At 38.4% G+C, this 17,764-nt stretch overlaps 1 protein-coding gene and 1 long non-coding RNA gene across 5 annotated transcripts; both read right to left on the bottom strand.

Moving 5' to 3' along the window:
• Positions 1-532: 532 nt before the first annotated feature.
• On the bottom strand, positions 533-5,436 carry LOC146691855 (uncharacterized). 4 transcript variants are annotated; one of them, XM_085431853.1, is made up of 3 exons: positions 972-5,436; positions 681-811; positions 533-588 (listed from the first exon to the last, which is right to left on the bottom strand). In XM_085431853.1, exons 1-2 carry the CDS (start codon positions 5,304-5,306, stop codon positions 701-703), a joined length of 4,446 nt encoding a protein of 1,481 aa, XP_085287979.1. In that variant the 5' UTR covers positions 5,307-5,436; the 3' UTR covers positions 533-588; positions 681-700. The 4 variants fall into 4 exon arrangements, with proteins under 4 accessions (XP_085287979.1, XP_085287977.1, XP_085287980.1 ...); XM_085431854.1 differs by having other exon boundaries at positions 576-637; positions 725-811; XM_085431851.1 differs by having other exon boundaries at positions 681-5,436.
• Positions 5,437-7,609: 2,173 nt separating this feature from the next.
• LOC146691854 (uncharacterized) lies at positions 7,610-15,864 on the bottom strand. The gene is made up of 6 exons (XR_014915100.1): positions 15,600-15,864; positions 13,966-13,996; positions 12,986-13,017; positions 11,834-11,860; positions 7,916-8,837; positions 7,610-7,695 (listed from the first exon to the last, which is right to left on the bottom strand). It is a non-coding gene; the product is annotated as an uncharacterized LOC146691854 (long non-coding RNA).
• Between the last annotated feature and the right edge of the window lie 1,900 nt (positions 15,865-17,764).

The raw sequence follows: 17,764 nt of genomic DNA, 5'->3' as shown, positions 1-17,764 counted from the left end.
CATGAGAATAAAAGAAATGATGTTGGTTTAATAAATGTTGCAGCACATTTCAGATCAGAGGTGCATGATAGCAGATGTTCTCTGCTCTGCATGAAGTTCAGCAATGATTTGGTGAAATGATTAATAACATTGCAATAAGAAAGGGTCTTCTTACAGACAGAGTAGGGAAGACAATTTTTTCAATGAAAAATATTTTTCATGCTCTACAATCAGTAAACTCTGTAACAAACATGATCTGTAATTGTTTCAAAACTCACCAGACGACTTCATGATTGGCTCGAGGACAGGACACAAAACACAGGGTTGTGGTAACTGTAATATGATCTCAGAACACCTGAATATAGACATTTCTGTGGCTGAGAAATAAAAATGAGGTCAAGCAGGGTGTTCTTGTCTGTAGTGCCAGAAGTGATCAGCTGTGAATACCCTCTCGACTGAAACTGCTCCAGAATCTGTTTTCTTCCACTCTGCAACTGGTTCTCATTAAAATCTCCACACACAATGATTGGGTGACAGTCCATTATTTCAAGGGAATCTAAAAGACTTACCAGGTTTTGCATGAATGGTGTCAAACTGTAGTCAGGGGGTCTGTACACAACAGCAATGAGTGCAGGGAATGGAGCCTGAACCTTCAACACTAAAAACTCAAGATCAGTGACATTATGTAGATACTGTTTTACCTGAACCTGAAAATGATTCCTCAAATACACAACAACTCCCCCACCACTTCTGCTGGCCATGTGAGGAAAGTTTGTGTAGGACACATGTCTGTTGCGTTTAAACATGGTGTAGCCGTCCAAATGAAGACTGTCTGCAACAAAGGAGCCTTGAAGGTGAGACTCAGTGAGACACAAAACATCTGCTAAACACATTTCATGATGACTCTTGATGTCACTGATGTGAGATGGCAAACCCTCTGTATTGTGATGGATCAGTGTAAGAGTGTCAAGTCTGCTGGCTGTTTCTCTGACCTGAAGAAGAGGCATCATTTCCTCAACACTGGCTTGTCTCATGGTTTGGAGCGCTGCAGTTACCTCGGGATTGGCGTAAATCTTTTTCTCATCCAAGTCCTGCAAATAGAGTCCACTGAGAGATGTCACCCTGCTGAGAGCAACGTAAGCCATACCTGGTTCAAAAATGTTCTTCATTGAAACTACAGCTGTCTGTGTTGTAAGACCCTGAGTTTTGTGAATTGTGCAAGCGAATGCTAGCTTTACAGGAAACTGTCTGCGTACTGCTCCTTTAAACTTCAGACTCTCCTCTGCTCTCTCAATGTAAACCAGATCATCAGAAGCTGCATTAGCACTGCGGTTGTGTCTCATAGGCTGCCGGTTGTCCATCCTGAGCCCCAGTTTAATTATGTGTCCATCATTTTCAGATCTCACCACCTTTACCAGTATACCAAAAGCACCGTTGACCAAACCGTTTAGTGTGTCCAAGTTTCTGGTCAGCATGACTCGAGCTCCTTCAGCAACATTCAGAGTGTCAGGTAAATCATTTCTCCCACCTGTAAATGGTTTGTCTCTTCGTTCCATTCTGCCTGTACATTTATCCTTCTGGAAATCGTCTGCATTGATGATTATGATGTTTGAATGAAGCTTCTTCAGGGTATCTGTGTTGTGGGATTCCACATTCTTGTTGGTGGCATAAATGTGTAAGACCTCAGTTGGACATTCTTCTGGTGCAGTCACAGCCTGTGACAACAAATCTCTGTCGCACTGAGAAAGCTCATCTGTCTTTTCTTTGACTCTAATCCTGTTCAGCATCTCTGCAAAGGCCACATCATCTTTCTGACGCATGATCTCGGTTAGAGTGATCATCTGAAAATGTTCCTGCCATAGGTCAATCTGTTCTGGATCGTAAACACAGAGAGGTTTAGACTGTCGCACTGGTGGCAGCTGGTAAAAATCTCCAACAGCTAAAACTGACATTCCACCAAAAGGTCTCTGAGTGCCTTTGATTTGTTTCAGTCTTGCATCCACATAAGCAAAAAGGGGTTTTGAAACCATTGAAATCTCATCAATAACAATAATTTCAGCATTCATCAGCTCAGATCTGACTTCATCCAGTTGGTTACCAAGTCCTTGAATGGGTGGTTTCAGACTCCTGGGTAGTTTCAGTAGAGAATGTAATGTAGAGCCATTGATAGAAAAAGCTGCTGTACCGGTAAATGAAGTAAGTAAAACAGTTGGATTTGATATGTCAGCTTCTTCTGCATTAGCAGGCAGTCTGCTCAGGATCTTTGATGCTTCAGAATGAATACACTTAATCAGATGTGACTTTCCAGTTCCTGCACCACCATTGATATAGAAGAAAAATGGATCTGGGTTCAAACCACAAACTCGCTGAATACACCAGTCTCTTATGGCATAGAACACGCAGGCCTGCTTCTGGTTCAGATTCTGATACATTACACGTACCACGGCTGGATCTACTGCAGGTTGTTCTCTGATGGCTCTGATCTCTGTTACAGCATCAGACTGACGACTGTAGTCGGGGACATTCTCCTGTTCGTTCTCATCATCAGAATGTCTCTCAGGAAGATTCTCATCACATTGCAGCCTCACAACTTCAGATTCAGGAGCAAGATTACACCATTCATCAATCACAACATCCCTATTTTGTTCAAACTCTTCCAGTGCACTCTCAATATCCTCAGAGTTCTTCTCATACTTGTCTTTATTTCTTTTCACAACCCTTTTCACAGACTCACTGTGGTCTGAACATGGAAGTCGTACAAAACCTGAGTTGTAGAAGGACTGATAGGTTTGGAACCCTTGTGGTTTCAGTTCCTGCTCTGATCTGTGTGGAAGGTAAAGTCTCAACAGTCGACCATAATATTGCTCAGGATCTTTTTCCTGTGAACAGTGGTAATATCTGATTATAGCTGGTTTATCATTCTTTCGCCTTTGTACAAATCCAAGCTGGTTTAGAAGAGGAAGCACATCTTTTCCTTCATTTGGACCACTCACCAACCTGCACAAGGCAGCAAAATCAGCCAGTGACATTTCCTCATATTCTGGGGTCTCAGGTCTGCATTTGTATTTATCACTCAAACTTGTCATCCAAATATTACAACTGTCATGTGTTGTGCTTTCCAGGAAGCTCATGGGCCGACTCATTTTTACTGGGTTATCATCTGTTGGTACAAATACAACACTGCGGGAACATTTTTTCATTTTTAGGCCACAGACTCGAGTCACACACTCCTGTGCGCTGATTTCTCTCTTTTTTGAGTAAGCCTGCATCACAGCTCTCATTTCATCACACTCATTGACGGTGTTCTTATCAGAGTTGTCAATAACTGTCTTCAGGTATTCAGAGAGGCCAGATTCTTTCTTTGTTATATATTTACAGAGGTATTCTATACATGAATAGGCATTCAAAATGAATGAGACATCTAAATTAGAGTTCCAGGCTTCAAGCAGGTCTGGGTTGTAATTGTTGATCCAACACTCATTTGGGTCACGTTTCAGAATCAGAGCTGTTTTCTTGTTTATGTCTTGGAGGCATTGTTCATACTCATTCATTGTTAAGTTGCATCGTGACAGAATCTGCTCTATGGTGAGGGAAGCAGCTTCAGGTTCCTTCAGCAGGTTCAACAAAGGTCTGAGTTTGGCTTTTGCAGCTTCAGTGTCTGAATCCTCATCCTGTCTCACAATCATTGTTCTTGTGGCTGGTGGTTTGGGAAACCCAAATCTACAACCAGAGTTCACACTCTTAAAGCATGTCTTTGTGTGGTTTTTGCTGTGCTTTTGTAGCTCAGTGACTTTTTTGTGCAGTTCAGGTTGTTTGTCTGGATCAGGGAGTTGAGCTGAGATGTATCTGTCAACAAAGTCACAGACAGTTTGGTCGTCATCCACATCTGCTTCTACCTTTTCTCGAATCCACAGCAACATGTGTATATGTGGACTACCTCTGTGCTGGAACTCAACTCTGTAAAAGTAATCAATTATCTCACCAAGGGGCTGTGCAGGAGAAAAAAGCAAATCTCTGAACAAAGCCTCAACACGTTTATCAAACATTCGCATGGTGGTTACTGGATTTGATCTTAGAATTTCACACTTTTCTGACCAGTCCAGGGCTTCAAAATCAACCTCTTCACCTTGCTGTCTCTTTATTGCTTGAATCACTTCAGGCCATCTCATCTCAGCAGCAGAGAAAGTGACAAAGAACTGAGGTGTTCCTATTTGGCGAACCATGCTGAATAGATCTCTGGTAGTTTTCTGCCAGTAAGCTGGAGTTCCTCTGAGTGGCTGCATAAATCTGATTGCATCTTTATTTCTTACCAGCTTCTCTACTTCTGTCTTACTTTGTAACATTCCTGATGTGATTTTGCGTCCATCTTTGGTCATAGTTTTACCTTTCCTTAGCTGTATCGTCATACTGGAATTAGCCAAGTGTATTTCAGTGACAAACTGTGAGAAAAACAGGTAATTTGTGTCTTTAGCAAATCTTGCATCAATGTTGAAAAGCCTTGACTTGAAGTAAGCACTTGGTGTGAGTTTAAGAAGTCTCTTTTCATCCAGTGTATTCTGACCAGTAGGAAACTGCACAGGAAATGCCATGGCTTCCAAATGAGGAGTTCTGAAGAAGCTAACAGGATTGTTTCTTTCTGCAGGAGCCACACAATATGTGTTATCAGTGAAACAGAGAATCTCTTCTGAAATGTCTACAGGCTGCAGACAACTTTCTAGAGCAAAACCTCCATTGTTCAAATCACTTTCTGGTTCATCTGGATTTTGTTCCTCTGGTTGTTCATCACAGGATTGCATATTAATATCTTGGTCACTTTGAGACTCACTTTCACACAAAAGGGCATCTTTTTCATAGTTGTCAATTTCCATTAAATCTGCTTCATTATAATCATCACTTGCCATGCTGGCTTCATCACTGCTGTCATCATCAGGTAACGTTGGATCACAAAGCAATGCATCATCTCTGATAATAATATCTGTGTACTGTGGATGAATTTGTTTCAGTTTACGCAGAGCTTGAATGAGTTTAGACCAGGTGACAGTCTGGAACAGCTGATGGCCTTTGTAGCACAGTCGTCTTTTCAGCTTTATCCTCATGATCTGTGATTGGCTTCTGATCCTCGGTAAACTGTCAACTGTTTGTTGGACCTCAGATGGTACACACACCACATTACCACGTATGAGTCTCTGTCTCCCCTTTGGAAGAGGAATAATCTTAGCAAATGGTATGCATTTGGCAATCAGATGTCTCTCCAGAATGTTGAGATCACAAAGTTCAGCTGGAATATCCTGCAGTTCTAAACCATTAACAGCAGCAAGCCTGGGCATGCATCCACTTTTGAGGGAACTGTGACATGTGTGACAGATATACTCTTTTTTTCTCTCAACAGGAAAGCTGCAGTGATCATGACATGCTTCATCACACACATGAACAAATTTACCAGTTAGGCACTGATGAGCTACAGTTTGGTGTTTTGAGTAATTTTCTCTTTTGCAGATTTTCACCTGATTAGGAAAAGAAGCTTTTAGACAAACAGTACAAACATAAGATGGTGCTGACTTAATGTTTGATCTGAAACGAGATATGGCCTCATTCATTAAAGTGTTCTCTGGATGACACTGTAAACTCTCAGCTGGTCGATGCATCTGGCGATATTTCCGTTTTATATTCATTGCACATCTGATATTATGCATCTGTCTGAAAGAAAAACCGTTCCAATATTTTACTCTCATTCGTTCTCTCATATTGTCCTTGTGTTGTTGCTGAAATTGTTTTTCTTCTCCATACCGCTTTGTCATATAAGATCGTTTTTTCTGTTTAAAATCTTCGCTTTTTTTATATAGGTTATATACATATGACCTCATGTAAGCTTTATGTTTCTCTCTGAATCCAGCACAAGTTCTGTATATTCTTCTTATACGCTCTTTCTGCTTTTCTCTGAATATGGGATTGTCTTTATATGTCCTTATGACACATTCTCTTTTTCTCTCTCTAATTTTAGCACTTTCCCTATACATCTTTCTTAAATGTTCTCTCTGTTTCTCCTTATAGGTAGCATTTAATTTATACAATTCATTTTTGTACATGCTCTTTTTCTGTCTGTGATCAGGATCATTACACTTCTTAGTTGAGTTTTTTTTCTTTGTCTTGAAGCTTTCATCAAACCTGTACATCTGCCTTTCTTTCTTCTTCTGATTTTCCTTTCTCTGTGGTACTTTTTCTTGGGCTAATAATCTTCTCCTTATTTTTCTCCTTTGCTGTTTATTATATTTCAGCAGTTTATCTGAGAGTTCCTCTGTTATATTAGTTAAACAGTAGGCAGTGTTTGAATCATTCTGAGGAACAAAATCTGATGTTACCTGCGTTTCTCTCACAGAGGATGCAGATGTTTCTTTTTCTAAATACTCAGAAGGAAGATGGTTGTTTTCAGTAGCAGCTGTCTCATTTGAATAATCCACTCTGGATGATGTCACTTCAGTCGTTAAAGTGTCTCTCACAGTCTTCCGTGTCTGGTCAGTAGATCTTTGGGAGTTTATTTCATGAACGGCTTCATTTAAAGCTGGTGCTGTAACAGTTGTAGCTGTTTGTCTGTATTCGGTGGTTTGATTAGCATCTCTTTGGTCAGCAGCGTTTTCACTGTGAAACTCGATGGGCTGTAGCTCATAAGTGCAGCTTGGTGCGATGCTGAACATTCTGTACAAACGTTTGATCCTGTCAATCATGTCATTAAGACGTGTGAATTTCAACATAACTGCAGTTCCACCACTTACACTTAGCGACAATGGCATACCAGTAGACTTACGTGGGTGAGGATCAAAATATGCATATTCACCTGAAGTCAGCCTGCTAACAGCGATGACTGTTCCTCCCATGACTAGCAAAGCATAGCGAACGTCTGAAGCCAAACACTGTAATCCCTGTTCAAGGCTCGGAAAGTGATCTGTACCATCAAATGTGCCGTAATGAGCAAACTGAGACATGTCGACTTGATACTCGTGTGTGCGGCTGGTAACAACTGAGGGAAGTTCATCGCAGGCTAGAAACACACTGTTCACAAACCTCAGTCTTGCATCTGAATAGACGGCATGGCCTTTGTCCAACACACGGTTTAGATCTGCTCTGGTAATAAATTCATCCTCGTGTAAGAATGACAGGAAAACCAAGCTGTTAGCCATGCATTGCTGATTCCGGTACTTTCCATACCTAGGAGCGGCCTGGCTTCGGGAAGCACAGACGCTACTCACTCGTGGACTTTCACTGTTTGTAACCTGTACATGAGACTGTCCTGGAGCTTGTCCATCATGCTGTGTTTGTACAGTTAGCTGGGGTTTAGTCTGGATTACCTGCATAACTTCAGGCTCTGGGACAGACACTGAGGGAACACTTCTTTTTACCACATCTGCATAAGACACTGTGGCTGTCTCTCCATCATGCTGTGTTTGTACAGTTAGCTGGGGTTTAGTCTGGATTACCTGCATAACTTCAGGCTCTGGGACAGACACTGAGGGAACACTTCTCTTTACCACATCTGCATAAGACACTGTGGCTGTCTGAACACTGCTCTGCACTTCTGTGCTGGGAAAAGCTGAAACACACACCTTTACCTGCTCACTGCTCTGAGAAACATTCACCTGTTCTTTCTGCTTTTGCCATCTAAGCTTCTGGGACTGCGACCTTTGACTTTTTCTTGGCATTTTGCTGAAGTACAATCTGGAACTTATATGTGGTTATACACAAATATAAACAAAACTGAACCTTGAAACACAGAAAAACTTATAACTCCTTAAGTTACTGTTAAATCTGAGAAATGTACTATTATACTATAAAATGTTTTTATGAATATATGAATAGATGTTAAAAAGCTGATTTGTACTCCAAACTCAAAATAAAGGAAATTCAAAGTTCTCTGGAAACAATTTGGTCCGTTTTATTGTACCTCTTTTAGAAACGGGGTTTCTTCAGCTGGATGTTCTGCAGCAGTCAGGAAACAGGAAGTCTGGGTCCTCAGGCACTTCTCGATGACAATACTGACTGAATACTTACACTGAGTGACAAAATGGGTTTGTCCTTAAATAATAATACTATAAACTTGCAGTCAAATGTTATAGCCAATGAAACAGACTAACAGACTGGATCTGATTTATTATTTATCTGAATGTATGTATTACAAAATAACCAGATTATCTTATTACAAATAAACTTATAAAAAGGTGATATTTTATACAATTGATCAAAGTAACCCAAACTAGCAGTCCAAACTAAAGTCTAATGCAAAATTAAAATGACAAATGTAGGGCTGTGTAAGTAGTTTCTACTATAAGTTCTACTGTACTGTAATTCTACTACTGTATATTCAACTTGTAATTTAAAGCAAAATGACTGAATGTGAGAGAGCTTAATGACAGGAAAGAAAGAGCAGTGAGAGCAGAGATCTCTCAGAATTCTGTAACAGATAGATCAAGTTCTGGAAACTTGGATTTCTGAAAATTGGATTCTGAAAGGATTCTCAAAACTTGGATTCTCAAATTAGATAGAGCAGTAGAGATAGAGGGATACAAGATGGAATGGCTTTCAAATTAGATAGAGCGGTAGAGATAGAGGGATACAAGATAGAATGGCTTTCAAATTAGATAGAGCAGTAGGGATAGAGGGATACAAGATAGAATGGCTTTCAAATTAGATAGAGCAGTAGGGATAGAGGGATACAAGATAGAATGGCTTTCAAATTAGATAGAGCAGTAGGGATAGAGGGATACAAGATAGAATGGCTTTCAAATTAGATAGAGTTGGGAGAGTGATAGGATAGACAGAATTGCTTATAATGATAGAGAGAGAGAGGATCTTCTGCAGCAGGTCACCTGTAAGACACAAAAGGCATGGAATTAGTCATATTTCCAACATGCTTGGATTTACCATATTCTTCAGACTATATGGCACACCTAAAATCCTGTCATTATCTCAAAAACATACAATGTGCCTAGCGTATCGATTCTGGTTATGCTTACTGACCTCAAACGGGATTTCTGTGGTACACAGCACTCAAAATTCTGTCAAATATTTTAGTAAGACTTCGTAAGCTACAAAGCTGCGCTGCTTGATGTATTGTCAGAGCATTATGGCTACCATAGTCAGGACCCTCGCAGAGTAATTCGTACGGTGCTTCAACATAACATTATGGTGTGTGTACAAGGACCTGGCACGTGCTAAGAGACATGCTTAAGAAGCAGATTTCAAACTGATCAACCCATGAAGAGTTTGATGGATTTGTGGATGAGGAATGAACTGAAAAAGTGAGTGTATTGTTCTGTATTTTATGTGTTACAACTGAACAGTGTTGAGAGTTGTTTGTGAATGACTTGAATAAAGTTTGACTTATCTGACTGTTTGTTTGGCTTAATCTGCCTTAAAAACAGGCTTGTTTATTGACATTATGCCTTATAATCTCAAAAATACAATACATGTAGGGCTTTAAATACTAAAGACTTCTACAGTAAATTATTGGACTGAACAGAATGACAATGTTTAACAAATGATGGTGGAACTGTTATAAGGACATTTTTACATTCTATTAAAACAATAAACTAAGTCTATAAACTCAAACCAAGACGTGCTGCTACAGTAACTTACTGTAAATATTAAATGGTCCAACAAAACCAACACACTGAGGTTACAGCAGACAGTTTCAGGTCACTCTGTATGAATTTTGGCAAAATGAGAAATTTGGAGACAGCTAGTTTCTACACAGCAGTTTCTACATATTTCAGTCACATTTGGGGCATGTTTGATACACAGCAATAAGCACTACACTAAATCTATAATAAACTTATCATAGCTGATATAAAGGCCTAATTAGCAAAATTTAGTATGATGATCATTTCTTTGTAGATCATTTCATGATAAAAAGAACAGAAGTGAGTGCTGTATCTGAGCTGTTGCATGTAAGATCTTTGCTGGACATTCCCACATTTCTTAAACAAACAAACAAACAAACATGACTTTCAGACACAGTTCATCTTTTGTAAATTAGGGCAGGATTATTTTCAAAAAACAGCCTTGATAAAAATATCAGGCCACTATAAAATGTCTTATGTTTATGTTTTCATCCCACCTATATTTTGCAAGTCATTATGACAAATTACAAAAAGCAGTTTTTAGGCAGTGATTTAAGGGAAGAAGCTTTTGAAATCCACAATGCCCTACCACCAGTGGTCTCAAACTCTGGTCCTTAAGGCCTGGTGTCCAGAAACTTTTCTATGTGTCCCTGTTGCAACACACCTGAATAACATTAGTAGGTCATTAGCAAAACTCTACAGAACGTGACTGCATGCTGAGGTGGTAATTCAGCCATTTGATTCATGTTATAGCAGCTCATGAGTGAATGAACATGATGCAATGAAAGTACTTTTAGCAGTACATTTTTCCAAACACTTAAATTACTTAAATTTGAACAGTCTTCGGGGATGCCACTTCAACACAGTCAAATTCTATACTCTCACTAATGACCTACAAATGTTATTCAGGTGTTTTGTAACAGGGACACGTGAAAAAGCTTCAGGACACCGGCCCTTGAAGAGTGGAGTTTGAGACCCCTGCCCTATGTGAATATTTAATTGTCCCTAAACTGCTAGTCGTGAGCTGCTCTAATGTGAAACAAACACATATAGTTCTGTAAAGGTTTACAAAGAGATTTCTAAGGATCTGGAGACCCCATAAAACAAAAACGCTCCCAGATATTGTAGCTGAACAGGCAAAAACAAGTTGCCTAATAATATCTCGATGATAACCAAGAGCTGTGCTGACTAACTGCACTAAACTGAATCATCTATAGTGAGAGAAAAACACCAGCATTAAAGTCAAACATGGTGCTGTTACTGTGATGTCCCAGAGTTCCTTTACTACTTCAGGACCTACATCAACTCATCAGGTCCTGGGCTTAAGTTTAATCACACTTAGGATCTGAAGCACACAAGCAAGTCCAATTGAATGAATGAAACAAAACACTTGGTGTAAACGAATCAGTCTGGACTTTAATGAAATTAAGATACTTGGTATGACTTGAAAACCCTATCCATCCATCCATCCATCCATCCATTCGCTTCCGCTTATCCTTTTCAGGGGGCACTGGAGCCTATCCCACCTGTCATAGGGCGAGAGGCAGGGTACACCCTGGACAGGTCGCCAGTCTGTCGCAGGGCCAACACACAGGGACAGACAATCATTCGCACTCACATTCATTCGCAGATACACACCTAGTGACAATTTGGATTATTCAGTTAACCTATCCCCACAAGCTGCATGTCTTTGGACGGTGGGAGGAAGCCGGAGTACCCGGAGGGAACCCACGCAAACACCGGGAGAACATGCAAACTCCACACAGAAAGACCCCGGCCTGATGTTGGAATTAAACTCAGGACCTTCTTGCTGTGCGGCAACAGTGCTAACCACCGTGGTACTTGGTATGACTTGAAAACCCTATATTGGGCTTTAATTAAGACTTTTTTCTTTTCTTTTTTTGCCTGTCCTGTTTGGATCTAATTAAGACAATTCTGAAATTATAGTGGACCAAAATCAACCAGTGATGTAAACCAGTCATTACCAGTTACTGTAAATGCTTGATGGTAATTGTTGCTATCAGGGCATCCACAGCTGGGTATTAGAGACCAATATGTTTTTACATTAGACCAGGTTGTTCTGGTTCAAAAATGAAATCATCACTTTAAAACTGCTTTTTGTATTTATCCAGGTCATCCTTGTTAGATGATTTGAAACATGTGAAAAAAAGCATAAACAAAATAAATCTGCAAGGAAGAAAGACCTTTCTCAGCACTGTACTGCAGACAAAACCTATACTTACCAGACTTGCGACGATCAGATCAGTATCCTAGAGAAAGGAAACAACACATCAGATCACTGTTTAATGACTTACACTGTTGAACCTCTTCACACACAATCCAATTTACTGTGACATGAAATAACTAGTAAGATCCTCAATTTCTTCAAGCCTTTATGAACTCACTGTAGTCTAAAGAGGACAAACTTTAGTTACAGAGTCTCACATGACGATAACATGTGTAATAAAGGCATGCATACTACAGAAGTGCAAAGAAGAGGCACCAATATTTGTTGGTACAGATTATGGCTTTTTAGCTCCATCATTTTCTATCACAAGTCAGTGCTTAATAAAGTGTGGAAAAACCACAACTGTTAGAATCAACGGAAAACCTCATTAGGTTTTAGTTCTGATCTGAATATGTAAATCCTAAAATACATGTAAATTCTGACATGTTATAGTAACAACAGTGGCACGCCATTTTTGCAATTAATTTCTTAAAAATTATAATAAAAAGTCCTTCCATTGTACCTGTTGGCAGGAATCTTTTTGTATTTTGCAATATTTCCCTTTTATATATAATTTTCAAACACATTGTATCAAGCAACTTATTAAGAAACTGATTTAAACTTAGTGTACATAAATTACACACAGGCTTTAACATACACAACATTGCCTACTCACAACTCTGGTTCTCTTAGTCTTTTATTATTGCTTAAATGTTTAACGTACCACGTCTGTTCACTCAGGCAAAAATACTTCTATAGTGGTCTGACTTTAATGTAATACATAAGCAGAATATGAGTGAAGATATAAATCAACAACTGTGGTGCTCTTAAGTGTTTAAGCTACCACTTACACTAACTCACCTAAAATGCGTTCATAGTTATGTCTGCTAGGTAAATCCATAAACAAACGGAGAACATGAACAACTGTATAAAAACAGTTGTTTGTGTTCAAACATAAAAATCAGACACAAATGGCCTGTTAAACTTCAGGGACAGTCAGAGGTCATGTGTGGGGCCTTTGCTGCTACAAGGTATAAATTCTGACCATTTGTTTTTGCCCATCAGTAAATGGTAATGTCACAAAAACCAAACTACGTTAGGTAAGTTGCTAAACATGTTACACAGTGACAATGTCATATTACTGCAGTTACAATTGCTGCTTACTTACCAGCAAAGGCAAAACCGAAGTTCTGTTTCACTCTGTAACAAAAGAACAAAAATACAGAATCAGACAACTGAAATCAGCATCAGAGTCAATACTGCATCACAATCTGTAGTGGGAAAAAAAATCTGTTAAATTCTTTGTTTACAACAGCTTTACTATAAACACCCCATCTTCTCTTTCTGCACCTTATTAAAGATTTCTGTCTTTATTAAGGTGATGTGTCGTTTTATCCATCTGCAATTCCACAGAAATTCCTCATGAACGTAAAGCTCTAATACTTTGGTGCTATTACATAACACAGCAGATACCACAAGCAATGATTTGCTCGCACTGCACACTTGATCAAATGATAACATCACAGTTTCAAAGCGTGCAACAATCACAAATAATACTTGATACTATAAATGCTTGATGGTAGTTCTTCGTATCAGGGCTTCCACAGCTGGGTATTAGAGACCAGCATGTTCTCAAATTAGAACAGATAGCTCTGGTTTGGTTTTCTCTGCTTCATACGTGAAATCATCACTTTAAAATGCTTTTTTGTATTTATTCATATCATCCCTGTTAGATGATTTGAAACATGTGACAAAAAAGCATGAACAAAATAAATCTGCAAGGAAGAAAGACTTTTCCCAGCACTGTACCTCAGAATAAATGAACTCACTTTAGTCTAAAGAGGGCAAAATTTAATTGCAGAGTCTCAAATGGCCTTAACATGTGTAATAAAAACAATAATTACTATAGAAATGCTTTGATAAGCCTTTAAAATTAGACATAAATGGCCTATTAAACTTCAGGGACATTTTTAGGGACACTCAGAGATCTAGTGGGGGGGGCTTTACTGCTTATAAATCCTAAATGTGTTTTTGCCCATGAGCAAATGGCAAGATATCACAAAAAGCCAAACTATTGTATGTAAATTGCTAAAAATGTTACACAATCCCAATTTCATATTGCTTCAGTTACAATCACTGTTTACTTACCAGCAAAGGCAAAACCAAGCTTTATTTCACTCTTTGTAACAAAAGACAAAGAACAAAAATACAGGATCAGAAAACTCAAATCAGCATCAATACTGCATCACTCTCTGTTGTCAAAAAGATTCACTAAACTTCTTTGTTTACTACAGCTGGAATACAAACAACAACTCTCCTCTGTTTTCTTTGGTCTACATCTCATTTAAGATTGCAAAACACTCATACATGAAAAACTGCACGACATATTTTTAAGGCTTTAATATTTGAGGTGGTCTGCATTCAAATTCTACTTCCTAAAATATTACCAACTGCACATAGTATCATAGTAAATATGCTGTAGTTTTAAAATAAATATCTATGTACCATACTAATAATAATATACTGCCATATTTTATTTATGTGAAGGTGGGCTGTTGTTTATTTCATTAATTTCCCACAAAGTGAGAATTTAAACTGTGCTGCAGATTTAGGTTGGCACAAACAAGCCTTTGTTAAACAGTTCTTAAAAATTAAAGTCTACATATTAGGAGTTCTTATTATTCTTGGGCTATGTCCACACGTACACAGGTACTTTTGAAAATGGAGATTTTTCTATGCGTTTGCACCTTTCGTCCACACTTAAACGGCGTTTTCGGTCACTGAAAAACTAAAAACGCTTGCCAGAATATTTTCGAAAACTCCGTTTTTGCATTTATGTGTGGACAGGGAAACGGAGAAAACGCAGCGCCTTTTTTGACGTCACACTGTGCGCCACGTTATTGTTTCGGTGAAATGCATTTATACAATACGGTTACTGTTAATTGTTCTCTCTGCAGTGTTTAAATGCTTACATATGCGCACACAGTTACTGTCCCCCCACAGATATGACTCGGTTCTGCTTCTATGCCCCATCTTTGTTTACCATTTCCCACCGAGGCTTCTAGACTTCTGATTGGCCAACATTTCTACACGGTTAGGAATATAGCGCCACCTGCTGCTTTGGCATGTTCCTAGCAGCGTTCTCCTTCATTTCTGCATTTATGTGTGGACGGGATTGTTTTTTAAAACAGAAACGGAAAATCTTCGTTTTCAAAAATACCCGTGTATGTGGGGACATAGCCTATGTTTAATCCTCAGTTTCTCCCCCCCTCCTTTGTCTTAATTAACCCACAAGACCTGCACACACGTGACTCTTTTTCTCCCGTGTTCGGTCAGAGGCGGTAAAATGGCTCCTTTGATCTTGCCGACAGCTGACACTGAATCTAAGATGGCGGTTCGTTAAAAACTTTACAGCATAAAGAATGAGGCCGTTTTAACCAACTGATTTGTGAAGAGAACTAACTGCACCTTATGTAACAGACTGACAAACACACCAAATGTAATTAATAAAACAACACAATAACCGTGGTTCACAGTCAAATTTTCATTTCACACTGGGCTCAAAGGAGCGCTAGGCATTAGCATCGGGTTGTTAGCTCATCAAACACTCCTTTTACATACAAAAATGACAAAGTTTCACTAAGAAAAAGCAACCACCGTGTTACTCTAATATGAGTTATACCTCGGTTGGCTTTATAAATCACTAAAAGAACTCGTTAAATCGCACAAACAGACTATAAACATTTAGGAGAGAAGAGGAGAAGCAGAGCAGCAGCACTCACCCAGAGCGGACTCAGCGAAGTGTGCGGAAAGGCGGATGTCCGGCAGTCAGGTAAAAGATGAGGCGTTCATGGGTAATAGGAAATTCCAGTATTACACACAATGGGCATTGTAAACATCAAAAATGTAGGTGATTTTAAATATTCTATACAATATTTATTTGCTACAGAAAAAACTCGCAGAACTTTAAATCTATAACTTGAATAAATATTATTAGAAGGCTCTACTCCTGAACACCAACACCAAAGAGCTGAGTTCACCAGACCTGAAAAAAAAAAACAACAACAACCAGTCCAGGACAGTCAGTCTGCAAAGATGTTTTAAAGACAAATATATATATATAAACATTATCCATTAAGGATTCCCCTCAAAACAAATGACTATAATTTCCTAACCGTAAGGGCTAGAACGGTCACTGCACCGTTTTGTTCAGAAGAGATGGGGGAATCTTCAAGTGTTGACAATTTATCATTAAAATGTGAATTTTTAGAGATATATGACATGGATGACTTGTTGACTTAGAAGCCACGAATTCCCCAATATGCAAATAGTATGATTAAGCATAAATACTACATTTAGTAGAAATACTATGTTTTAGCACAAATAGTATAAAAAGCAGAAATACTGTAATTTAGCAGAAATACTATATTAGGCACAAATTCTATGAAAAGCAGAAATAGTATGATTTAGCAGAATAGTAATATATAGAAATAGTATGATTAAGCATAAATACTACATTTAGTAGAAATACTATGTTTTAGCACAAATCCTATAAAAAGCAGAAATACTATAATTTAGCAGAAATACTATATTAAAATTAAAAATGCAAAAGACAATAAATGTCCCTAAGGACCTCTGAAGGTTAAACACAAATCCTATAAAAAGCAGAAATACTATATTAGGCACAAACAGTATAAAAAGCAGAAATACTATAATTTAGCAGAAATACTATGTTAGGCACAAATAGTATAAAAAGCAGAAATACAATTATATAGCAGAAATGCTGTATTTAGAAAGAAAAATATAACATAGTAGAAATAGTATGATTTGGCAGAAATACTATATTTAGCACATATAATGTAACATGACAGAAATTCCTCCAATTAGTAGTAATACTTTAACATAACACAAATGTTATGATTTGGCACAAAAATCATGATTTGGCAAAAATACTATGATTTAGCAGAAATACTATGATTGAGCAGAAGTACTAAGATGTAGTAAAAGTACTTTGATTGAACAGAAATACAATTATGGAGGAGTAATACTTTAAAATGGGAGAAATATTGATACACACACACACATACACAGAGCCTAAAGGGAAGAGTATTTGTGCCATGGAGTGTTAACAAGAATGTGAGGTCCATATTATCAAAAGCTGGTAAAATCATAAAAGTTTGCAGAATTGTAATAAATGATGAATATGAATTACTGGTCTGTGACAGTGTATTAATTTGTAGGGAAAAAAAACATGTTGACCAAGGTGGAATCGAACCCACGATCTTTGGCTTGCAGAGCCGTGTCATTACCAACTGCGCCACTGGGAAAGAGAGCGGCCGCTTTGGAAAAACAGGCTGATGAGGAGTCAGAATTAGATCGCGGTGAGAGGCGAAAAACACCGTTTTTTGGAGTTACAAAACGTTGTGTAACTCAAAAACTAGGTGGACTAGAAGCATAATTCTTCTACTGGCTGAATCAGCGGACTTTGGTGTACTTTGACTGCGATTTTCATTGCTCTCTGTACATCTGTGGCTGAGATATGACGAGAGAGGAAACGGGAGACCTCAGATATGATTGGCTGGCTGGGAGGCCGTGCAGGCTGTGATCTGTATACTTGAATGTCTGAGTCCTCACAGAGGATTGGCTGCCTGGGGACCTGGCAGAAATATATAGAAATAGTATGATTAAGCATAAATTCTATAAAAAGCAGAAATAGTATATTAAGCACAAATCCTATAAAAAGCAGAAATAGTATATTAAGCACAAATCCTATAAAAAGCAGAACTAGTATATTAAGCAGAAATCTTATGAAATAGCAGAAATTGTATGATTTAGCACAATAGTAATAAGTTAAACAGAAAAATTGGAAAAGCAAAATGGACAGCTGAAAAAATGCTGAACATGCTGAGGGTCCCTCAAATATACTTGTTAAATGAAAAAAATCGGC

The sequence above is a fragment of the Copadichromis virginalis genome, linkage group LG15, assembly GCF_057382275.1.
Source record: "Copadichromis virginalis isolate Kocher_CV1m ecotype Utaka linkage group LG15, C_Virginalis_male_GT1.1, whole genome shotgun sequence".
Lineage (NCBI taxonomy): Eukaryota > Metazoa > Chordata > Actinopteri > Cichliformes > Cichlidae > Copadichromis > Copadichromis virginalis.
This window is presented reverse-complemented; position numbering and strand designations above follow the sequence as displayed.

Bases quoted from the DNA above. Each gene is read 5' to 3' on its own strand.
- LOC146691855 (XM_085431851.1), bottom strand. From the start codon at position 5,306: ATGCCCAGGCTTGCTGCTGTTAATGGTTTAGAACTGCAGGATATTCCA.